This window comes from Lates calcarifer, linkage group LG16_LG22 (genome assembly GCF_001640805.2).
Source record: "Lates calcarifer isolate ASB-BC8 linkage group LG16_LG22, TLL_Latcal_v3, whole genome shotgun sequence".
Taxonomy (NCBI): Eukaryota; Metazoa; Chordata; class Actinopteri; family Centropomidae; genus Lates; species Lates calcarifer.
In genome coordinates, this window is record NC_066848.1 from 10,735,058 (window position 1) to 10,760,819 (window position 25,762).

The 25,762-nt window shown below is 40.0% G+C and overlaps 1 protein-coding gene across 4 annotated transcripts in view; it reads left to right on the plus strand.

The window, feature by feature from the left end:
* Window positions 1–25,762, plus strand: part of LOC108897283 (SH3 and PX domain-containing protein 2A) — a 54,164-nt gene that overhangs the window by 15,471 nt on the left and 12,931 nt on the right. For all 4 annotated transcript variants that reach the window (XR_001963263.2, XM_051076419.1, XM_018696831.2 and 1 more), the window contains 4 exons: window positions 237–313; window positions 1,225–1,316; window positions 8,995–9,026; window positions 17,550–17,678. Coding sequence is in view for 3 of the 4 variants with exons in the window: in XM_051076419.1 (XP_050932376.1) it covers window positions 237–313; window positions 1,225–1,316; window positions 8,995–9,026; window positions 17,550–17,678 (330 nt within the window). In the remaining variant the exon portion in view is untranslated. The remainder of the gene's footprint in view (window positions 1–236; window positions 314–1,224; window positions 1,317–8,994; window positions 9,027–17,549; window positions 17,679–25,762) is intronic.

Below are 25,762 nucleotides of genomic sequence, written 5' to 3' on the forward strand. Positions count from 1 at the left end.
GAATGAATCCTGTATCATTAAAATTTGAAAAATGTATTCGGTGTCTGCTACCTTTTCTGTAGTATTTCATGTCAAACAAAGGGAAACACTCTTACTCTCTACAGATGGACTTCACTCTCACAACATATGAATTAATTAGTTCAATCAGTAGTACATCAGTACAATATCAGGACATTTTAATAAGTACATTTGATTGTCTGGCATTTTAATGGTTATCTTTTGATGTTTTTCCACAGGTAAAGTCTTGTTTCGCCGAAGTCACATCAGAGATGTAGCCGTCAAAAGGCTGAAACACCTGGATAATTACTGCAAAGTAAGACAAAAGCTGCGCTTCTCCTAATGCCCTCAGAACTGTACATTTCTCACAAATTTGAATCCATAATGTCAGCACTTCTAGCCCGACATGTCTTGTCTTCAACAACAGTAAATGTTGACTGCTTATTCTTGGTTTATGTGTGGTTGGGAGAGCACTTCATGCATTTCACTGCTATACTCCCTGAACATTTGCTGCAGTATTTCAAGCAGCCTCAACATTTATCTCCTCCACCAGCCTCAACAGGAAAGCAACTGTTCTATCTGTGCTGGTCATTTCCTGTCACCAATGTAAATAGGCAGCCTATAAAGGAAACCAGGGAAATGGGGGCACGCAGGGGTAAAACAGAATCCACCGAATAAGAATGAATCAGCAGGTTTACAGCATAGCAACGAGTGCAGCCGGCTATCTGACCCTCTTATATTCATTAGGTCAGAGAAGGGAATGTGGGGCAGGTGCGTTGCCAAGTGTGGCAGCAGTTTTCATTTAGAGGAACTAAACGAGATTTGCTGTGAAGGCAAAAAGCTTTAAGACAACAAAACTAGATTTCTTTTTAATATTGTTTCTATAAGTATGTATTTAAGTGGGCTGAAGCACCTCATCTGAAATATGTAAGCAGCTGAGACAGGCGATTGGTATACTATATCACCTCTGCATGTTTTCCTTTGTTTTAACCCTCACTCTTAGCTCAGAGCCTTCTTCCTTCCCCTCCACACCCTCCACATCTCCGCCTGGTCTACTCATGCAACTGACTGTACAATGACTAAGTGTTATAAACTGGTTACTCATTGCTATTCACACCAAACAACAGTGTTTAAAAAAAAACAACAAAAAAAAAAAAAAACACGCAACCTTGTAAACTTAGGTGTTTGTTGCAAACAGTAGCTTTCTCCCTCCCTTCTCTCCCACAGGCTCTGATGAAACTTCCTTCCCAGATTTCCCAAAGTGAGGAGGTCCTGAAATTCTTTGAGACCAAATCAGAGGACCTCAACCCTCCCACAGAGTGAGTAACTATCATTGTATACTTTAGAAATCATAGACAGCATTAGCGTAATCTCTGTTATATGAATTGTCAGGCTATGGCATTGTGTGGTTCAGCAGCTGGGACAGATGCCTTTCACCCTCCTTGACCCATCTTGATCCAGAGGCTTTGCTGTGTCTCAGAGATGATTGATTGATACTGGTTGAGAGGCACTGTGTTTTATTAATAATGATTTCTGGGAGGTGACACCTGATCCCAGAACAAATGCAGAAGGATCAGTGGTGTCATGAGAGCGTGGCTCAGTTCAAGCCTCAGAGCAGATGAGGCTCTCAGGATAGTAATTTGTTATGCTCAGTTCAAAACCATAGATGGAGTAATTACAGATTCGCTGCTGAAATACTTTTTGTTAAAAATCTGTTCTTCTTCTTTTCTTTTGATTTATGTTTAATTAAAAGTATCTGTGATTGTATCTTTTTAACAAATTTACACTCATCAGATGTTGTTCATATGATTGAAGGAGGACAGAAGGACCCTAAAAAGAGGATTATTCCTTTTTTGCCAGGTGATAAACACAGGGAACCACAGCATGCCTGACACTGATATCATCGCCACATCAATTTTACATTTATTCAAGAGAGCCAAAGAAAGGGAAGAAGTCAGACATTTTCATGCACAAACAGATGTTTGTTAGCACACCTACATACTCCATAGCATGGCCTACCACATATTAAACACTCTAAAGGAGATAAATGTGGTGGAGTAACCTCTTGAGTGGTTTCTCCACAAGCACCAGGACCTCCACCTCTAACCCCATATACCCATACATGCTAATCCTACTTCAAAGTAGGATCCTCCTTCAGGCTCGTAGACAGTCCAGTACAGCTTAAATTGAGATGCTGAGGTCTAAAAGTCATGCCACCCAAGTGCTCAGTACACTACTGGGTGATCTGGACCATTTCAAAATGACTTTTAGGGTGTTATTTTGTGTCTCAAGCTCTTAAGAACACAGAAATAGTAATCTTGTGATGCCATAAAACTACACTATGTGAGGTACAGTTAAGAAACATTTATTGATATAATGTTGACTGTTAAAAATGGATCAGGAAATCACTATTAATAACCATGAGGCCGTCTTTCTTTGTTGAACAGGAGAACTAATCATCACATTGTAGGCAAAATTAGGAAGGATAGTTTAAAAACAGCATAAAGAATAGGACTTTTTCTGGTCAGGTAATAATGACTGAGTCTTAGCTTATTCCATCAATCCAACATGTCTCTATTACATGATTAATTCACACAGCAGTGGCATTTTGAAAAAAATGAGTGATGATTCATGACTCTTTTACTGGTGTTTCTGCCACTTGTCTGCCACTATCACCATCAGCAGCCAGGCTAATGTGTTTGTCAAGCCCTCGTCTGCTGCTGCCATCTAATGGCCAACAGATGTCACTGCACAGATGTAAAAAAATTAAAAAATAAATGGCTGTTATGTTGCTTTATCACAAGAGGGAGCCATGCAATAAGTTTGAAAGATGTGAGACATTTCTCTTGTCCTGGTGAATGAAAGATTGTATCACATTACACTAATAAAAGGCAGAGGTAGTATGTATGTGATCTGTTGCACAGACAGGATTTGTTGTTCATTATAATAATGTAGACACACATGCACAAAATAAATACAAATAGTTATTAGCTCCATTGATTGGCTCCTTTAGATTTATATTGTTAAATTGGTTAATATCGTTTTATGAGAAAGATGCTGTATATAAAATGGTGCGGTTACGTAGCTCTGTGGAAAGTTCTTAGGTAGAAGTAGTCATGTCTTCTTATGTGTCTTAAGTGTGAAGATCTGTATCAAAACAGGTTTTGTGTGTTTGTCAGACACCTGACTGTCATGTGTGTTCTGTTAGTCATCAACTGAAACTGTACAAATATGCTATTTACATACCAAGTTGTAGTGAGTGGTTTTAAATTCTTTTTAGTCATTGAACACCTTTATTCAAATAAAATCATCCTCTTTTATAGCAGTTTCAGAGGCCCAAAGGCTGAAAGCTATTGGGTATTTCACAAGAAACCTGAGAGATTAAGAAAAGCAGATGTTATAATACATTTGGATAATAGAAACATGCTTTTATATACTTACCAGTTATCTTACATCCTGGGGTCCTGATCAGTATCTCAAATTACTGTTTTATAATACTGTATATGATAGAGTACATGCAGAGAATATCTAATTATAGAGTTCAGATTTCCTTTATGAGCCACTGGCCAGATATGAAGTTAAAATACAAAGTTTTAGTTATTCTTGTGGTGCTACTGTTGACAATTATGCAGATTCTATTTTGTTTGCAATAAGGTAAGGTGATTTTGTTTCTAGTTTTGACATCATTTGGCTTTAAGGTGTTTTACTGAGATAATACGTGCCATCAGTGCCAGCCCACATTTTTGCTTTATCGCTGTAAAGAATCTTTTACTGCCCTATCTACAATGTGACTTTTCTTTGTATTACATTTTTAGAGTGCTAATAATTAAGTTCAACTTTAGTAATCCCCATGGGGAAATTTGTCCTCTGCATTTGATCCTTCCTAATAATTCAGGAACAGTGTGCATCCACAGCACAGAGCCTGGAGACCGTCTCCAGCTCTGAGGCCAGTAACTGGGTCAAGGGCAATGATTTGAATATGAATAATTCCAATAAACATATGCATATATCCATCATCTGCATTTTAAATAACATTTTACCGCTCACATTGCCAGGTTAAACTGAACCGGCTCGTTGTTATTTATCCATATGTTTATATTTTGCTGAGATGTTGATAGGCCTCATCTCATGTATTTCAACCTTTAGATGCATCTGTACTTTAACTTCTCATTATTCTAAAGGTTGTCTGGATGGTTGCTGGAGTTGTACTGTGGTATAACAGACATAAGCTCTAAATCTAGACTTGAGAGTCTGGGCATATGGGACACTGCGGGAAGTATACTGACTCAGCATATGAAAAAAAAACAAAAAAAACGGAACTTTTCTTTTTTGCACAAACTTTTCACTTGTTTCAGCCTCATGAATTCCCCTCTGTTTGTGAAGAGTTGTGCCTGTGTGTGATTTGCATAGTTGACGCCCCTAAAATGATCATATAAGGCAATTAGAAAATATTTATAATACAGCTGTCTGCACTGTGAAAATGATTCACAAGAGAAAATGATTTAAAATGAGGTTAGATGCTAAAATGCATCTTTCAAAGCCAAAGCAGTCCATCACTAATATGAGAGGTGGGCAAGGACGCGACGTGACAGTCATGGTAATATTAGACGGGATGATATTACAGCCTACTGTAATGTGATGTTACACTGCTGAGTGCAACAAAGGTTAATATTGGACTGAGAACTGCAGACAGGCTCGGAGGCAGCTGATGGAAAGAGAGAGTGAGCGAGAGAGAGAATCCTCCAATAAGTATTGAACTGTGTAAACTACTGAAATGTCCTGGTAAAATTTTAAAAATGATGATCTGGTAAACAGAGTATTAATTGTGTATAAAGTTTGCTTGTTTCAGTATTATACTTGAACTCTGTATTCATTCCAGTTAAGGCGTTACGTTTTCAGGTCAAATGTGGACATGACTCATGAGACAGGTATGAGTCATGAGTTTCATGCCGACATGAGAAAATTGGTGAGTGTGACAAGTTCCCTTAAATCACTCCTACATGCCAAGACATGCAACAAATCTGTTCGTACAAGTGGTTCTTGCATGAGGCTGTTTGAGTCCACCTTGCTCACTGATGTTATGACTCAATTTCACATTGTCTTGGTGAATGTCTGCTCCGAAATGAGCTACTGTACAAACAGCATTTCTTACAAACCGTGGTTTTAGTTACAAGAATATAAATTCTCGGAGATACTTACTTTTATATGCCCTTATGTCACATTACTGAATTCCTTGTTAACTGCGCCACACACCCTGTAGACTTGTTAAGAACCACCTTGATGAATGAGAATCGGTCGTGTAACTTTATTCTGGAGCTGAAAGGAGAATTCGAGACAAGATTGTAATGCTGACATCAAGGATCCACGACAGGAAAGGCTCTGCAGCTAAAGATAAAAAAAGATCTAAAGATCTCCATGCTGTCTGAGTTTGGAGATCAAAACTCTGTTTAAGATGCACTTTCTTCAGAATGTAATCTCTTCATTAAGCTAAAACTTCACACAGTAAGTCCAGCATTCAAAGCTGAACGTTAGACAGCAGCTGTTACAGTAAAAACTGCCTGTGACAAGATGACAAACTGCAAGTTGGTACAAAACTTGTGGTCAAAACACATTCCTCCAGATGTGCATACATGATGGTACAGCTACTCTAATTATAACCATTACATGTCTAACCACAACACTAACCCGTAGGCCTAAAATGTAATGATTAACCTTTTGGGAACCTGCTTTTTTGTGGGCGAGTCCCCACATTGTGTATGTTTAAACACAACATTATTAATTCAACTACACAATTATGCCTTAGAAATTGTTTGAGAGACACAATAGTTGTTTTAAAGTCTTTTCTTTATGGCCAAAAGCTTAATTTCACATCAGTGTTCACCACAAGGGAACTTATTAGTGGTTGATACGTGGTCAAACTAACATTGTTTTCCCCTTACATCACTGTGTAATCATGACCAAACTTTGCTGGAGATTTGGACCAGTATGCATGAGTGTACTTAGCTTGTGTGGGTGCTTTTGTGAGAATTTGAATAAGCAGTGTCATTAGCCTATCTTAAGGATATTCTCACTAAAACTCCTCCTGCGGCCTTTCTGTGTGGAAACCAGACCTCTGCTCTATCATAATGATTTCCTGTTCAATGACGTCGACCCATTGACCCCTGAGCAGGAGGTTACCCCTGCAGGGGTTAATCTGAGGTCGGGCAGGAGAGTCTGTGTAATGTATACATGGAGGAGCAGGGCAGGAGCTTCGGTCCTCTAGCTTGGCTGAGAAGTGTGAGCAAAGGAGTAATATCTCACACATTCCTCTTGTAATAGGCCCACCTACAAAGAGTGAGCTGCAGTTATGTGCTAACAGATGGTTATTCTCAACTCGAGCTTAGGATGGACTCTCACGGGCTTGGATTTTTAATGATGCGTTTGGCCTGTGTAGTCTGTGCACACGTGTATGTGCATCTCCAGGCATGGGCGTGTGCCTCACGAAACCAGGGCTGTATGAACTGTAAAGATTATCTCATAACTGCTGTGACGATTCTTTAACATTTAACCATTTGGATGTATTTTTACTCCCCTTACCTTCCCCTCTTCTACTAGATTTTACTGGTGATAGGAGGAATGCGCACAGAGCCAGAGTGCACAGAGCCAGAGTATTCTTCTCCTGGGAAGAATATTATTCCAGCTCTGCGCTGTGGGTCATAAGCGAGCAGGGCAGGTCAAGCATCTACTTTATCCCCATCATTTTTCCCCCAGCCCTCTATAGTGGTTCCCTCAGTTTCATCTCCACCCCACCAGATTTTGGCAAAAATAAACATAGAATGCATCATATAATACTTCAGAAATGTTTAACATCAGCGACAATTAATACATCTCCCAAGCTGCCTTAATCTAAACAGTACCTGAAACCAACACCGTAAACATACTGTAACTTATCCCCAGGTTTATGCTGCACTAACACTCACCTTTTACCCTTTTTCATTCTGAAATGAATCTGTGAATTACTCCCACTACACATGATGTGTGTGTTATTTTGACTTGAATACCATTTACATTTTCTCTCCTGATGTTGTGAGTTTAAAGTTGTCTCAAGTGATATGCATCATCTGCTTAGACTGTGCTTCTTTTATGATAAACTGCAACCCTGTTTATGTTGGCTCGGCATAAATGTTTAACATTTTTGTGTTTTCTGCCTATCATATCATATAGAAACTTATGAAATTCATAATGCAGTGGGTCTGCATTCATACTTGTTTTTCCACAGTATGAATGTTGTTTGAAGATCCAATATAAACATTGTTTTTACTGAGTCATAATCCAATTTAACAGTGTATTCACGGTTGAATGTGTTGTTTTATTTCAAAGTTAAGTATGTATATAATTTATGTTTTTAATGAAGCTGAACTGATCTGTAAGCTATTATGTGTTTCGATTGGAAATGTCTCATAAGTGATCTGTCTCGTATTTGTTCATGCATCTGGAAACAGAGAAGCCTTGTGCCAAAAATGACTTTATCTTAAGTAACAGAGGGATATAGTTATTGGTAAAAAATGTTTTCATTAAGCAAGAAGTGTTGCTTTGCTTGAACTCGGGTAATCTTTTTATCATGCTCACCAGGCACTAACGTACTGTACCCCAATTTTCTATTTCTTATTGTCCTCTAAAAGCAAAACCAGAGACAGCTTCTTTGTACTACAGAGGAAAATAATCTACTCCAGAAATTGCAGAATAGTTAAAATGATACTTTTCTTGTTAACTGGAATCAATGGAACACAGAGAGTTGATGAACAGGCTGTAGCCTGGCAAATGTTGGACAGGGTTTATCCAAACATGTACTCATATCCATAACCGGCCATGGCTCCGGTCCTGCTGCTGGCCTCTCCAGAGAGCCAGGTGTCTGTTCCCATCTGCATCAAACCACAGCTTCCCCTCAGTGTGGAAGCTCAGTTAACTAAATGAGCACAAGCGCTCAGCTAGTGCTTCGTAAAATGTAGCTACAGACCATACATATGCATACAAAGACTTATATATTTTGGTCTGTTTTGAAACATCTATGCCTTTCCATTGCATAACAAATTCTAGTCAACTGGATTAAGTAATTGTGTGAAGTATCATCATTTATGCACCTGCATTACAGTAAATGAAGCATGAGCACTTAAATTGAACTGACAGCACTTTAATTAGTGAATTTAAATGCATTCATCCTTTGTTCATTGTTTGCTTTATTTGCTTCTAAATGAGCAATTTCTGTCAAACTAAAATAATTGCTGTATATTTTCTCTGGCTGAATAGATGCAACAGCTGAGCAAATGATCTGTTACATTCAAAACAAAACAAGAAAATGCTTTCTTTAAATTGTGTCTACTTGTAAGGAATAAACCTATATTTCCCTTGTTACGTATGAAGGTCAGTGTTTCGAGCAGCAGCACAAGCACACAGACATGTACAGTAAATGTACACATAGCGCACACAGTTCCTCCCTGATGGGCGTTAAAGCACAGAGCGGGTTCATTGACACTAATGCTCATCCATTCAGTGTTTTGTTACAATCCAGGCTTTGGAACTGAAAGACGCTTTCACATCTAAACATGAATGGGACTTACCAAGGGGATATGATACTGTTGTCAAGTAAATAAATGCTGTTCTGTTAAACAGAAGCAGCTGCATCACCCTTATATGTGCCATGTCTATCATGGCAGTATAGTTGCTAAATGATCTGATGATTTGCTTTGTTACTATCCTTGACACACTTACTGTGGTCCTCCACACACCCATACAGTATGTATCCCACCCTGTCTCCCTCCCTCTGGTAGTGGGTCAAGTTCTGCATGCATTCTCAACGAGGGTTTGGCTGGTAGTCGTGTGCCAACTGCACTTGGACTGTCCCAGGCAGAGATTCAGCTGTAACCAGTTACTGGATTGATCAAATTGTATTAATGCTCTGACCTCTCTTGTATTCACACTCATACTGACCATGCTTTTCTGTTGTTGCTTCTTTTCCAGAGACTGTGGAGGCTCTGGCAAACGTAAATCAGGTAAGGAATCTGAAATCTTTTTACCTTGGCCAGTAAAATTAGTGACAGTTATTCTATACTCCATCCATTTTTATTGTGTCTTTTTTGGATTTATTTTTTACTTGAATTATATTGTAATTTTGAGGTCTCTCTCTCTGAAAACTAAAATCTTGGGGTGTGGAGTTAGAAAGAAATGAGTTTAGCAGACCTCTGTAACCCGCTCATCATCTCGGCTTAAGGCTAGCAGCTTGAGACTACTTCCTCTGCTAGCATAACACTCTCTCTTGACGAAATTGTCAGCAGTGGAGTTGCATTATGGGTAATGTAGGCACCAGGTTTTGACAGGAGTGTTTGGAGTAGAGCTGCAAGGACTGGTCTCTTAATCCTTTAGTAGAGTGATAGAAAATTGATCAGCATCTGTTTTGAGTTTCTTAAGAAAAAATGCCAAATATTCTCTGATTCCAGCTTCCCAAATGCGAAGATTTTCTGCTTTTATTTGTCACATATTACAGAAAATGGAATATCTTCTGGACAGAAAAGAAAGCAATTTGAAGACATCACCGTAGTCTCATCAGCAGATTAATCCATAATGAAAATAATAGAAAAAAATATATAAAACCATCTATCCTGAGCCCAACAGTGTCAAAGTGATGCTGAAATTGGTGGAGTAATTTTTTTTAGGAGTGCATGTTCTCCAAATATGCATGACGACCCAATGCTTCTGTATCACAAAGAAATGGTTAAGAAAACAGTGTTTGTGGGAGAGACCACCTGTTTGTGCCTCTATGCTCTGTATTTACTGTTGGATTTATGTTTTGTGTGTGTATAAGTGTGAACAACTCCTAGGAGGACAGAAAGCCCGAGTGACTCAGCTGAGCATGGGGATACAGGCGTAGGAGGCAGCAGGAAAAGTATGAGAGGGGTTTAGTGAACAGCTGTGCAAGTGTTGTGTATTTGTGTGTATGTGTGTGTGTGTGCCCGCCCTTGGATGCATGCAGTCTCAGAATACCCACATGCATTACTAAATTACACGTTAGTCTTGCAATCAGATGCAAAGTTGCTGCAGCCATCCTTCCTGCAATCTGCCAGAGTGACATATGACATAGCTGGGCAATGAACGTCTTAGTAAATGACCTGTAAGTTAATTTTCTGTGGGTGAGCCACTCTGAGGAAAAGCTGTGCCAGAGTTGCCACCAAACGAAATAAGACCCCAGCCTAATTTCGTTATGTGTTCCATGGTATTGAGGCTTTGCGTAACAGGGAATTCCAGCTACATAGTGAAATGGAAAAATTGTCTTATTTCAGCTGTGTGTGTGTGTGTGTGTGTGTGTGTGTGTGTGTGTGTGTTTAGTAGCCTACATTCAGCCTGTTTAAGATATTAGATAGGTTTCCAGTTATATTCATATCAGCTGCCTGGAAAGTTTGTCATATAGTGCCTGATGTTTGCACGCACAGTTTCAGCTCTTTTATTCTGAATGGTTTGGTTTGATATTAAATATGCTATCAGCCATGTAGTGCCTAATATGTACATGTATTTATGCTACCAGTAAATCATTCGATGGAATCAAGTCTACCGGTGAAAACAGTAATAACACATTTTATGTGTGGTGCTCGTGATAATTTACTATTCGGAGTCAACATGGAGCACATACTGTACCAGCCCTCCGTACTTGATCTCTAAACCTTCACCATAGTCCCCATGCTGGACATTAGCGGTTAACGCAGCTGAAAGATTGATCTTTCTCTTTTAAAGCAGGACAGCAGATAAAGTGCAGTGAGTCTGTGGTGAATTTGTGCTGTAGCTGCAGCTTATGGTTTCCATAATTACATGGTGCAGGTCTCCCATAAGAGTTTACAGAGCCCCTGCCCTAAACAGGAGAATGTAGCCCTTTGCCACAAAACTGCAAGTGGTTAGAGGTTCGACTAGGAACTCTGTTTACCTGGCAAGCAGAAGAAATCAGAGGACCATCTTAGGTTTACACACTCACAGATGATTGCTCACTGTTGGTCTCATTATCATCTTTGTCGCCATGACGATATTGTTGTCATTTTCATCACCATTGTGATCGGTTTTCCGTCTTTGTCTTTAGTGCACTTCACTGGTGATTAGTCCTTCTTGTAGGACTGATTAGATGATGGATACCAGTGAAAAAACTGTGTAATATACTCAGGGATTTAATCTCTCACATGTTTTCAGCAAAACTCCCACGTCAAGAGCCCTACAGTATGAGGTTGAAGCAGTCTATATTATTGACTCAGCATCATAGCCACAGTTGCTATCTATGCAAGGTTCAAAGAAAGACATGCTATTTTCAGTCTAACATATAATAGAGTTGTCAGGAGTGACTACTGATACTGAGCTTGTCTGCATAAATCACTGTCAGATAACTGTGATTGATGCAGCCATAACCAAATCCTAAAGGAAACATCTGTCGAAAAGATACTATGGTGATGAAATACTTAAGATTTTATCAACACACAGGAAAGAAAGACAAGACAAGCTGCTTCATAGGTAAAGGAAAACAAAAACAGTATTTAAATGAACTCTGATTTTAGGATCAGCTGCTTTTAGGATGTTGAGGTTCAAGGGTTTTGGATCATCTTCAAAGCATTAGTGATAATCTGTGTTCAAAAAGAAAGTGAGATGAGCTGAAGACAGTTAGAAATTGAGTAGGAGAGAAAAAGAAACGGAGCGCTCGGGGGTGTAGTGCATGTGAAAAGCAGCTGGAGAGGAGAGGAGGTTTACGTGGCAAGTGGAAACCATTTCAGTGTTGCACACTGACTGAGGGAGTGTGTTTATATGTGCAGACTTGCTGTCTTTATTTGAGCTGCAGGTCTCTGGGGGCCTGTAGGGTGTGCATGTGTGCATGAGGTTGTGTCTGTGCGGGTGTTTATATACTGCAGCCTATGCAGGTATGCATGTGTGTGCTTGTCGGGAGGAAAAGGGTTAATCTGTTCATGAGTTAGATGGTGGGTGGGTCAAGAGGTTTGCATGTTTGTTTGTATTTGCAGATGGATAAGATTTTAAACTGGCATAGGAAATCATTAAGGCAAATGAGCACATCCAACAACCGTACACTGTTTCAGCAGCTTATTTCTCAATGAACAGCTATTGAATACTGGGCTTTAGCAGCTTCCTCTCTTTCTAGACTCATGCACAATGAGCTTCACAGTACCTGAAAGATCCTTTTTGTGGGACAAATGCTTAATTTAGCTTCTTTTTTTCAACTGAACATTATTACAGCTGCTAAATATTGCTGTTCATTTCATGGATCCAACTTTAACATCAGTGTAGAATTTTGTTCTTTTTCACTTACTACTTAACTCTGGCAGGGTTGAAGCCCCCCTCCCCCTCTGTTTGGAGCATAGAGCAGATCTAATGCAGGCTGCTCTGTTTCTGATAAGTGACCATTTGTCAAAGTGGACTCACACCCTAGAGTCAGCACTTGAGCTCTATGCTCACAACACCACGGTGAAGCCAAAAAATATTCTCTAATGAATGAGGTCAAAAATGTTTTTCTTTAAATTTATTGTTTTGTAATTTTGCAATGCATGTCGGTAAAGTCATGGAGATAAGTCATGTTATTCTTTGATGCACTTGTTTTCCTTCACATACTTGTTGTCAAGTGTTTAAGGTGTCCAGTTTCTACTGGAAAACCTGATGGAATGGAGGATTGGTTTGATTTCCCTCATTAACTCAGCAGTTTGCTAGATTCCACACTTTTTGGACACCCTCTGTATCACCAAAACCTAGTGTAAATGTAACTACTGAAGCTAAAGGTACCCTGCGGAGTTTCTTACCTTCTTACATGCGGGTTACATGATATACAGTCCTGCGACAGTTTAATGTATTCCACTGACAGTTGTTGGTGGCAGTGTTTGAAGAAGTGTAGCAATGCGCCAACAAAGGCTGCTTGGAAGCAAACAGGGATGTAAACAAAGTCGATTTCAAATTATTCCAAACCTCGACTCTTCAGATGTTTCACAAGGAAGGAAGAAACTCCAAAAGGTACATTCACATATTTGAAGATGTTGTATCTATGTAATGCAACTTTGCTACTACCTTTTCTTTCAACCTCTGTGACATTTACACTTTCATCTGGACCTAACATACTGAAAGGATCAGCAAATTGAGTGAAGATAATGAAGATATTCAGGAGTTTTTAACAGCTTTGTGAAGGCTGTCTTACTGTATGATGATTTTGGGGAAAGTTTTTGCACTATTTGTTTGTGGTCTGCCCCTTCTCCCTCAGGGCCACATACTGATTCAATGACATGAGTACATCTGTACTACATTGAACAGCAGTCCTGTGTCCCTTTCTAATCCAACTGCACATCTGCTGCTGATGAGCCAAACAAAGGCATTGCACTTTGCCAAATTTTACTCCTCTCAACCCAGTCCTGCTCTCATAAAGTTACCCCAGGGTTCAAAATATGGCACTAACACATAAAGGCCAGTGCCAACTATGCTATCAACCAAAAAGCTTGATCCTGAAAAGTCTCTCACGAAGAAACATTTCTTGGTATAAATGGGTAGACTACACTCCCTGGTTTCCTCCTCTTGGTGATGAATTATTGCAAAGTTCCCAACTGTCATCATCTTTGGATGGAGCTGATGATGGGTGAGTGGGGTTGGGGGCGGGGGTTGGATGGAGTTAGGACGCCTGGGAGTGCAAGGGTGGGAGCAGGAAGCACATGTATAAATCTGAGCAAGGAGAGATATAAACACAGAGAGTGGCTAATAGGGCTATCTGATGGCAGCCTAGAAAAAATACTTTTCTTTTCTAAAGCTCATAAATACTATAGATCTACGTTGTGCATACACATACTCTATAGTAATCACATATAAACACACACGCAAACCCATGTGTAGGCCTAACAGTGTCCAGCCTTTTTGTCAGATGATAGATGAACTCTAGCACCCTTTCATCAACACCTCGTGCCATGTTTGTTCATGACATAAAGAACAGAATATTTTTCATATTTTTGAAGACCTTAAATTCCACAGATTTTCACAATTGTTGTCATACATAGGAACTGCCCCTTTTAAAGTTTAGTTATTTGCACAGTTGCCACTTGGGGTCATAGCCGGTGGACTTTTCACTCATTTAGCCATCACATTTAGCCAACAATTTCAACCATTTAGCAATTACTTTTAGCAATTTCAACCATTTATTAAGTCAAGTTGAATTTTATTATCCCATGGGGGGAAATTTGGTTGCAGCCAAGTGTTAAAAAAACACATTTATTACATTGTAAATACAACATAAAGCCAGTATATCAGTCAGAACACAGGGAGACTACTAGCTTTTGATAACTTTGATAACTATATCAACCATAACAGTTTCAACTTCTCCGCTCACTTGCTAATACCTTCCTTGCTTTTTCTTAAGATGAGTCTGTATGTGAATATTGACTGTATTTGTTTTTAATGAAATCATCATTTATGTTTCTTTAGATTAGATTCCCCTGGAACTGCAGTTAGTGGTGGGAAATCGCTGCTCTATAATTCTTGGGTACTGTGCAGAATCACCTTTTTCAGGGAGTGACTGATGGGAGTTCTGTAACTTTTCTGGCTTGATGCATCTCATTGAAACCTTGATTTGTACACAGTAATTTATATAGCTCATTTTATACTCAGCTCTCTTTGCACATATCGCATTTGACATTAGACCTGTCCCCGTCCAAATCTGTTTCACCTCATTTTTCTCACACATGTTCTCTGTGTTCTGGCTCTGTCATCCTGCTGTTGCAAAACATTTCATTTCCTGAACAAGGCTGAAATATTAGCTTTTGTTTTTCAGGCCTATTGACTTTGCTGACAAAGTCTTTACTCACTCACCTCAGGTCTCAGATTTACTGTTCACTCACAGCAGTAGTTAATTGTGTGTTTTAGAAACATCATTTGACATAGATTATGGTTTTATGAGATCATGAACTCCTGAGTTTTATGTCCATCTGTGTTGAAATTATATTGATGGCAAGTGTGATATATATATATATTTTTTTGAAAATACAACATCCAAGATATGGTATTTATTTGACAGGACATTATTTTATTGCAAGTTCAAATTCAGCGTTATGTAAGCAAAGGCACAGAATAAATCCACAGGGTCTCTGTTTGTTGTGGTTCTTATACAGATGGTTTGTTGAATAGGGGGAAGTTACTGATCCTGAAGAGAAGAGTAGCTAATTTAACATGCACTCAGGAAATGTACTGCATACCAATAAATCTGTAAATCTGGACAAGTCAAGGCCACAGGTGATGGCTGGGAACTAGATTTACATGCACTCAGAGTCACACATTTTGTTCCATAACTTAACCATCTCTGCAGCCTTTAAAAATTGTGATTTCTGAAAGCTTTTAAAACAAAGTATTGTCTAAACAGTCATATTGAATAAAATAATAATTATTGACTTAAATAAATTAATGAAAGATATGATTTTAATGATCTGTGGCAGTAACAGCTAAACAATGTTTGAATCATAATAATCTTGTGTCCTTGTTGATCCTACATCATTAGTAGTTGAAGTTAATTGATCTGTGGAATAAAACAAACCACTCAACCACACATTTCAAACAATAGTGTCAAAAGAAATACCACTGTTCGCCGTAACTGAAGTAATTGCTGTCACATTGTACTTTGACGAACAAGAAGGCAGTACCCAGAATTTAAATATGTTTTTTCCAGTGTTTCTGCACCCAACTTTGTGGTTTGACAAAACATCTTGCACAAATAACGTGAAGCTTCATAAACCACAACCCGACCACAGTAATCCAGTGTCAGGCTCTTTGGCAGTCTCAGCATTTGAGATGCTAATGGTGCTGAGTTCATCTTCATAAGTTATTATGTCTTTGACATTTAAAATTTAGTTCTCTGAATTGGAATGCAAAATATTATCCTGATTTAGAGAAATGTTAATCTCTAGTCTGGAGGATTGTCGCCAGGTCAGCTCTTTGAAAAAAATGGCAGCTTAATCCAAATTGTCTCAATCATTCCTTATCTAAGCCTCAAACCTTCCATTTATTGGACTGAATTGTTCTTATTTTCCATCCTCAGGATAAAACAGACTTCCTCTTTCCAGAGACTATGTTTACCACATTTTGAAAAAATGTTTTGTTTGGACTTGTTCGGGTTTTTTTCTTCCTCTGGTGACATTATTTTCCTGGAGATATTTGTTGATTATGTGACCCAAGAGCTCACATGTTTAATTTTTCTTCCCACTAACTAAAGTTACATGGTATGTTAGTAAAAACAGTATTGCAGCAATGTGGCCATAAACAGAGATTGTGATTGCTACTGTGTTTGTAGATATTTTTCTGTTATTCAAACACACCATAAAAGTACATTGTGTATCTGTTGTAGCAACATGATGAGGGTAAACAGATCTAATCTTAATTGTGTGCAGACAGTAGCTTCCTTCTATTAGGAGCTTTGAACTCAGTGGTCAGCAGAAGCTCTTGTTAATGTGTGAATTGAATGTCAACTGGGTTGGTGTCTGGATTCCAGCTGACGCTTGTTAGATCTGCTGTAGTTGATTCAGCTATGCTTGTTTTAAGGATTCTTCACGATTAGGGCTGCACCTGGGCTCAGTTAACATTGCTTTACTCATGTGGAGGGAAAAAAAAATGTTGTGGGTGTTTGTGATGTATCAAGCAGTATGTTTTTTGTATGTCTTCACAAATTAAAAAAAACTATTTCTGCCTTAAGAAGAAGTTATTTTAGTTAGTTGGAGTGGTCCAAACTCTTGTTAAGTGGTGGATATGATCAAGTTATAATTCAGGCACAAACTGTGAATAAACTAAGTCACCGCTGGTGCTTATATGGTTAACTTAGCGAAGTAGAGAAAGGAAGATTTCCATTGGCTGGGCCACATGCTGTAGTCAGAGCTCTAGTGTTTCATGGAGACAGAGGGCCATCCCTCTGAGCACAGCTCCAGCCCCTTCATCTGGTTCTATTTAAGGCCTCTAGTGCCGACTCTTATGATTGGCGTACACAACCCCCTACTCTTCCTCCAGCCCCAGCCCCAACTGAGGAGAAGGAGGCTTTTTAGCAGATGGTTTATTTTCCAAGGGAAACCATTTCTTTCTCTCACTCTACTGTCCTGTCCTCAGCTGGCTTTAGCTCACTTTTCTATCACTGCTACAGCTCCTTCTGCTTTCTCTTTGTGGCTCTTCTTTCCACTGTGTTAATGTGTCTACCTGCATCTACTGGCGTGGTCTCAGCTTTGTTGGACATTAAGGATGAGGCCCCCTCAGTAACACAGAATGGATTTTCTGCAGTTGACTGCCTGATTCTTCACCTTTTAAAGGGGGATTCTTTTCCTAAACTCTCAGCATCTCCATTGCCCTGGATGTTGGGCTGGAGGGGGATGCAGCTCTATGGCTAGACTCTCAGGAAGATGCACTGAACCCTGTGAATATTGTGATTGGCTGAGCTCTTCAGACAAAGTGGCCTATGGCACAACGAGTGCCCAGCAGTCGCTCTCGCGGACCTATGGCTGGCAGCTGGCTGACAGCATGTTTTTTCCCATCAACCCCAGGTCTGGATGCTTCCGATCCCATGCTCCTGGAACAATATGTGGTGGTGGCCAATTACGAGAAACAAGAGCCTGCCGAAATCAGCCTTCAAGCGGGGGAGGTGGTCGACGTCATTGAAAAGAGTGAGAGTGGTGAGTAATCAAAACAAATGCACAACAAGGACATGTTGAGCAGGAATAGGCAGCATGCATGTTGTGAGTATGTCAGACACACAAACAGACACTTCCATGATTCAGCCCATAGTTCCTCAAACACTCTGCCTTTTTCCCTATCTCACCCCGCTCACCTCCTTTGTCCGCAGCTTGCTAGCTATTACTTATCCCCATCTGGAGGCTCGCTTTGGCCTTCAGTCAGCCCTGTTTTTTCCCACTGTTGGTTTAGGCTGGAGGCCAGAATGTTGCCTCTAGCAAGAGGAATGTCTTCCAGACTCGTATTAATTATTCCACCTCATTTTAATGGAAAGCCGGCAAGACATGCTGGATTTACAAATGGCAGCTGCAGAGTCCTTAGTCAGCTGTTTAACCTCTGGAAAGAGCTACCAGACAGGGCCAGCATCATGTTTTAAGATATATGTGATTCAGTCTGACAGTATTGAATGTTTAATGAGTCAGTTGCATGCTGACGTTATGCATAACTTCATAATATTCTAGGAATATGCTGTAATGTTTCTTGTATCTATTGTGTATATGTGTGTGTGTGTGTATGTCTATAAATTGACTGAAAAGCAACATAATACCTATGTCTTTTCTGACACAAGGACACTGGAAAAGCTGCTTATACAGTAGTTTCTTATTATTTGCCATCAATATCATGAGTGCCGAATCACATGTCAACCATCACTGACACCCCAGTCTAAGTACCTGCCTGAATCGCTTTTATTTCAAAGGGAGTTTGCCATATAAAGCACAAGAGTGACTGGAGAGGTATAGGCCTGGTAAGAGGGTCTGACGTTCAGCTTTAATGGTGTGCTGAGACAGTAAAACAGTAATGGGACTCATGTGTTCTTCAGAGGGAGGATGGGGAAGGAGAGTTGGAGGAGGAAACTATGACCAGGAAGGCAATTGGACTTGGATTTCATGATGGGTGTGAGTGAAACGCCATGCCACACTGGCCCTAAGGAAGAGGGTCCCCGGAGTAGGATGGCTTTGAAGTGTCACGTGTCTTGCCTTTGGGTTCATGTATTTGTTTTCACTCCCTGCTCCAGTAGGATTTCAACCCAATGGGGAGCCATAGTGAGGCGGATATTCCAACACCTTGAAGTCCTTTTACCGGGGGGCCTTATATGAGAGCTTTCCTCCATGAACTTGAACTGCATGGTCCTATGCTTTTAAGTAGAGGCCCCCTCACTTTTGTATTTCAGCTGACCACTGTGCAAAGTTATAGCGGTTGGTCCGTGTGCTCATGATCCATGCAGAATGTGATTTATGATTTCCAGGCTTCCGTGTTATTACTGTAGCTTAGTTTCCATGTTATTATTGTTTTGTTTCATCCTCTTCTCTGGTTCAGGCTATATTTTGTTGCCACTCACAGTTCAGCTCATTCATTCATCAGTGGTTTGGTTGGATTGGTCATGAGTTTCTAGAAAGCAAAACAGTAGACTACAAGCTTCTTAAAACACATCCTAAAGCTATCTGACAGTTTTATTATACACTGACAGACACTTTCCCAGAGATCTGAAGTAAATACAACCACCCCTGCGTCTTGCTATGGAGATTGTTTCCAGCAGCACAGCTAGCATTTAACTGAAATCTCAACACCTCCAGCAATGGAAGTCGGTTAAAGCTGCTCCATTTGGCTGGTTGACATCACTCCACATCCCTTTGCCAATACTAACAAGACCAGGTGTGTGCTAAGAAGATTTCAGAGCTCATTTGATTTAGCATCCATTCCCTTGCAGGATAAGTATAAACCCTTTAATGGTTTCTGACAGATTGATCTGTGTATTGCAGAGCTACATAAGTGGTGAATATGCTGAGTTAGAGATACTAAAAAGTGTCTGTTACTTTTGTTATGGATTTTTATTGAGCCTCAAGCTATAGTCACACATTTTCCTTTAAAGCCATGCACATTTAAACCAGTGTTTAACCGGCTCCCCTGCTGAGTGTTTGGATTCACTGAGTGGAAAATATCTGTCATATTGCCATCTAAATTTGTATCAGCATTGTGTATCTGAAGGGGTTTGTGTGAGATTCTTTGCATAAAGGTGTGAGTATGAGAGTATAACAGTGACAGATCTAGAAATGGAAAACTACAGCTCCGTATTATTATTGTTGCCATTCACCCCAAGCCCTTCAGCAGAAGTCCTGCTGTTAAAGCTACTGTACCATAGACTGTCTCTGTGCCTGCTGCCCAGCGCAGTTATCGACTTTTCCTTACCTTGGATTAGATAATATATGCCTTTGACAGGGCAGTGAATCTAGGTCAGACCTATAAGTGAGCTCAGCTTTCTCCACTTTTCCAGCCTGCTGTCCTGAGCCAAGGCAGTATTTTCCGTTGCACTGGTTTGACGATACAGTTTGTGTTGCGGCCTTTGTTTAAGTTGGTACAGTAGTTTATATTGATCGCCGGTTTGTTGGGTTGAAGGTAGGTGTAGTAATGTGGGAAATCAACAGGGTAGAGCAGTGACTGCTTGATGTTCTGCTGTAGCATTCAGTTTCCCTGGAGTAATACTCCTAAGAGGTTACTATTTGCCAAGAGTCATGAAAGTAAACGCAAGGCTTAATCTAAAGGAGCAATATGGAATTAAAAGTTATAATTTAGTATTTTCCCAAACTGCGCTCTAATTAAAATTTGTTTTCTAATTATTAATTCTGTCCTCACTCCCTCTGCAGCTCTTTTATTTGTCTATTTTACGAGGGTTTGCCAGGGGGGGATGCTGGCTCACGAGGAGAGAGTAGTGCAGGGAGAAACTCTGGGAGAAAATGGAAAAAGCCATTTCCTGCCAAAGTTAGTGGTTCAGAGAGGTTGGTTCATTATAATGGCTTAATGGATCCTCCAGGATGCCTCCTCAGTTTACACTATATTGGAGAGATGTTAGCTAAAGCTAAGCTAGCAGGCTTGTTGGTCATTTCAAATGCTCTGTATTCTGTGGTTTAAACTTTGCCCTTTTATAGATTATATAGGAAAGGAAAAATAATTTGCAGTCACTTCTGGAAATATTGTACTTTCTACAGCCTGTTTGCCCACACCTCAAGGGCAGCGTTAGCCATGTTGTTCCTAGTCCTGTGTAGCAAATCTCTCTCGGTGGACCAGTCGAGGTTTAACTTGTCTCCAGTCCAAGTCTAGGTCAGCTTCTATGAATTACAATTTGCCAAATGAACACCAGGAATGCCTGTCTGTTTTGGAGAGGCCAGCTCACATCCGTCAGTCCCTCTGGCTCCCCCAAGACCTCCTGGCACCACCCATGTACAGCATGTATCTCTACTGCTCCACCCAGCTTACTTAGGCAGGGCAGAGCCTTAATAGTCATTTACCAAGACAGTTATCTGTGTAAGATGGGCCTTTTTGTCCCCATGAACACAAATTATTTTAGGTTTGACAAATCTGAGCCATAGAGAAGCTGGAAGGTAACAGGGATATCCTGCAGGTGATGTTTCGACTGCCTGGCTGAAAGCCCATATGCACTGCTGTAGTAAAATCCTGGCAGATGAAGCAGGTCTGGCCCCTCAGCATGGCATGATGGATGTGCAGGATGTCTGCTTTACCTTCACATGGAAAAAATGTACCACTACAATAATGTCTCTGCTCTCCGTCTTCAGGCTGGAAGCAAGATGATCTCAGGGCTCAGCAGGAGCTCAGTGTTCAGAAAGGCAGATTCTTTGAGTTATCCAGGAGTTTACCCAAAGAGCTCAGCACTTACTGTTACTCTCTGAAGGATTATTCCCGTAGAATTTAAAGTTGCCAATAATATAGTATTTGTGTAATGGTAAAAACCCAGACCCAGACAACTGCTAGAGTTCAGGCAGTATATTCTTTTTGGACAATGAGATTATTTTTACTTAATTTACTTGTTTTTACGAATGCTAGCAGCAATGGATGGCAGTATCAGTCTGTTGGTTGGTTCAACCACTAGACTGAAATTTCTCAAAAACTGTGTGTTGGATTACCATCAGATTTGGTACAGGCATTGATGCTTCCTTCAGGATAAATCAGTTTGGTGACCCCTTAGTTCAAAGCACCACAGTGCCTAAATGTAGTCTTGCAGAGCTACTAGCATGCTAGCTTTAAGTCTTGTTGAGCTATAATGCACAGACAAACAGATGGGGGGCTTTAACTTAGAAATGGCAATAAACTATGTATGTACCTCCTTGAAGCCCTAAGTCTACAGTGTTTATTGTTTTACTAGGAACTCGCTCCTCATATCCACCCTACACAAATTCCAATTTATTATAATGTCAGCTGACTTATCTGCACCAAAGATGTGTTGCCATAATACTTAGTTGGTTAATGAGAAAACTGCAGTTTCTTTTCAGATTTTAGAACCAGCAGTACCTTCAAATGTGATAGTATCATGTCATTACTGCCTAATTTTTTTTATCTGTGATATGCAGGAGGATTAAAAGCAAGGCCAACAGTGCGCTTCCAACTGGTGCTTAAACCTTCAGTTTCTAGATTTGGTATGTGCAGTTTCAGCAAGAACATGTTTCCTTGTGTAAAAGAGGAAAAACCCTATAATTCTTGTCAATGAACCACCAAAGACATGATACAGAAAACTTGCCAAGTGTTAAAATGTCTCAGAGCAGATGGAGGACACATTATCCACTCATAGTAATCCCCGTCCACCACATTCTTTCAGCTTACCATGGGAAGTACTAATGACCATCTCAACAAATTAACCTTATCCTGTATTTTTAGATATGGAAACTCAGATGGGAGCTTTGTAACTGGCATTTCAACATACCACAGGCTTCTACTGCTTTATTTTTTTTTCATCTTGTCACAGACTGATACAGGCAGAGGAGATGGAGAACAGGAGCAATAGCAGTACTTAAGAGCACAAATAGTAGTAATAATAGTGTACAGAAATCAGTCTGTGGAGCCAAAAAGGTGCCTCTCTCTCCCTCAAGAAATGACCATTGAGTAAAACCAGCATGTTAAGGGGTGGGCTTTCAGACACTCAAGGACTGCTGTGTCTCCAAATCAGTGGAGCCTAGAGAGCAAACAAGCTGTGGGCTATAGCTTCGTTCAGACCATGAGGGGATCCTTTCAGCGGCTGGGAGGGAGTGAAGGTTGTTCCTTTAGGTCAACATTAGCTCTTGAAAGTCGTTTTGTGCTGTTTTCGCCCCCCCTCCCGCTCGTAGCAGAGCCACCCAGGTAATTGGAACCCAGTGTTTTATGAAAACTGGAAGTGTGTGTATTAGGGCTGGATACCTTCCCCCTTGTGCTTTGATTCTGGATCTACTGTTAATAAATACAGAAGCTGGAAATGAATGGGGTTTTCTCCTGCTCTACTCAACAGTGGTGTCAGATATCTGCAGGACTGCTGAGCCACTGCATTCCTCATCATTTCAGGTCGTGGAAAAAAAAAGCCTCCTCGTGTTGCTGAATCTGTGGTTCTCATATTTATGCTTGATATGTAGAAATCTTCTGTGAGTTACTCCAAAGCACAAAACAATGTTATTTTCAAATTTCAGGTTTATGTCTGAATGATAAATTTATAGGAATGAGTCGGACATTAAGCAGCATTGCAGTGTCACTCTGTGTTATATGTGCCATTACTTAGATATCAGACTTGATTGATTGTATATGCAGATTGCAGTTTTGTTTTATAGGTTATACAATCACCTCATGAGAAACCCAAAATGGCATAAATCTAGTTTTGTGTTGCAGCTGAGAATCTGTTGTTGATTAGTGTAAAAATGAACCACGGGTTTTAAAGCTGATAGAGTTTCCAGATGGCAGATACTGTATGAGAGACAAATAGAGCTTAGAAATGCTGCTTGCTCTCATTATATGTTTGTCCATTGCATCTGTAGTTGTAGGTTAAGTAAGACTATGAGGGCAGTTATATGAAAGTCTCGAGTGACCATCTGTTTGCATGTCTTATCTTCTCCTTGCAGAAATATCTATCCCTGAAGCTTTTGCCTTTTCTCATTGCTGCAAAACTCACATAACCAACCCAGAGTTATTTTCATTATACAAACAGTTGGCTGAAATGTATTGCTCATATTTAGTTAAAAGAATACTAAGACATTTTTGGCAGATTTTATTATTATTTGACAGAGCAAGCTGGTTGTTTCCGGCTGTTTCCAGTATTTGTTCTAGGCTAAATTAACTGGCCGGTGGCTGTAGCCTTATATGTATTGGACAGATAATGAGAGTTACATCGCTAACTTTCTGGCAGAAAGCTAATATGTGTATTTCCCAGAATTTCAAACTTTTGCTTTTTAAGTCTGATCTGTATGTTTCATGCTGCCTAAATTAGCCCTTTTCTTTTTTTAAATTATGCAAATAATTGGAATCAAACAGGCATTTGACTTGATTTGGCCAGACTTTTGCGGCTCACAGCAGACTACTGAGCAGTAAACTTAGTCACAACTTGCCGTCTGCGCTGCTTAAAACATCTAGGTTTTCATGATGTCCTTGTAGTGCATTACAACGCTGTTGTCAAGACAAAATGTTTTCTTTCTTCCTTTCCAAGGCTGTGACATTTGAGGTTGACGTCTGTGGTCGTGATCCTACGGTGTGACGGCGTTATATGAGATCTCCACCAGAAGGTTGTGGGTTTAGCTATTGTCTTATGGAACCACTGACCCCAAACTCTGCTCAAACACTTTAAAAGCTTTTTGATTTACTCAGGATGTTGACTAAGTAGCTATAATCGTAATATTGAATAATGTTTAGCAAAGTGTATTGCCAGTCAGCATTTGGCTGTGTTCTTTTTTTTCCTTTGTGGTTGAAACTCAGTAGCAGCTTTCCAAGATTTTTAACTTTTCCTTACGTGGATAACAAGGCAGGGAGATGTAGAGAAAAGCAGGTTGTGACACAGACTGATCAAAAACAACGAGAGATGATACAAAAGCACTGATAAAGATACAGGTGCAGCTTTGTACTGTATGCTCTCTGTTGTGGGAACCAAGACAGTTGGTAGATCAAAATCAGACAAATGCACAGATACACGTGTAATCGTAAAACACACACGTATTTCCAGATGTAAGGTATGCTTCCCTCAACTTTGTTCCTCCTGCATCTGTACAGATAATCCCTACCATCCGGAAACGAGGACTAGAGAACACGTTCCTCCTCTAATCTTATTTCCATTATCTGCCATTTCACCTTTCAGCAGCTGAATCCACATCTTCATTCACTCACTTCACAGGAGCTTTACTGGAAGTTTTTCACTGTTGGATTTCATTGTTTGTGAAGTTCCATACAATCCTTTATGTGTGATAGAGAGATTTTAATACCCAATGGTGCAAGGGTGAAGTTAGGTCACACAGAGGTAAAATGAGGATTAACTCATCTCAGAAAACCATGCAGACTTACCACTATGACTTCATCGAAATGTTAGGCGTTATGTAATTCTGCAAACTTGCTGTCTTGGCAGCAGGAGACCCACAAAACAGCAGTTTCTTTTGTAATGACCTCAGTTGAAGGTCTGTATCACTGTAACGAATGTACAAGCGATAACCCTGTCAAATTTGAAGTTGACATTATCCAAAAGTTAAGAATCACTTTCCCTTCCCAGCCCTCATGGAGAGATATTCCACAACATAAAGCAGGAAAATAACAGGTGGGTTTCATTTGAAACCTCAAGCCCTAAATGTGACATATACACATAGTTTCCGAAATCTGGATTTTTGTCATCTTGCGTTGCCCATATACATAGACTGTTGAGCTGCTTGTGAAAGATTAAATTACTCTGTGAATAAATGTACGCGATGAAAGACAAAAAGCAGGGTTCTCGTTTAGAAGTATTGTTTTTTTTCTACATTTCACGTAATTGCAAACCTGTCTGATAGAAACCTGCCGCGACCGGGAAATCCGCACTTTCCGTAATGTGTGTGTGCGCTTTTAAAAGTGCTTTTATTGCTTCTTCTCTGAGGTTCACTGAACTCAGCCTAAGCACCTGCCATATGGGGGGATGGTTGAAAAATACAGGCAAGGCAGCCCAAACCATCAATAACAGCATATATTTACTCAAGTCTTTTCAAGTGACAGTGTGTCTTTTGCTGTGTGTGTGCATTTAGACTTACAGCTAAGTGCTCTCAGTTAA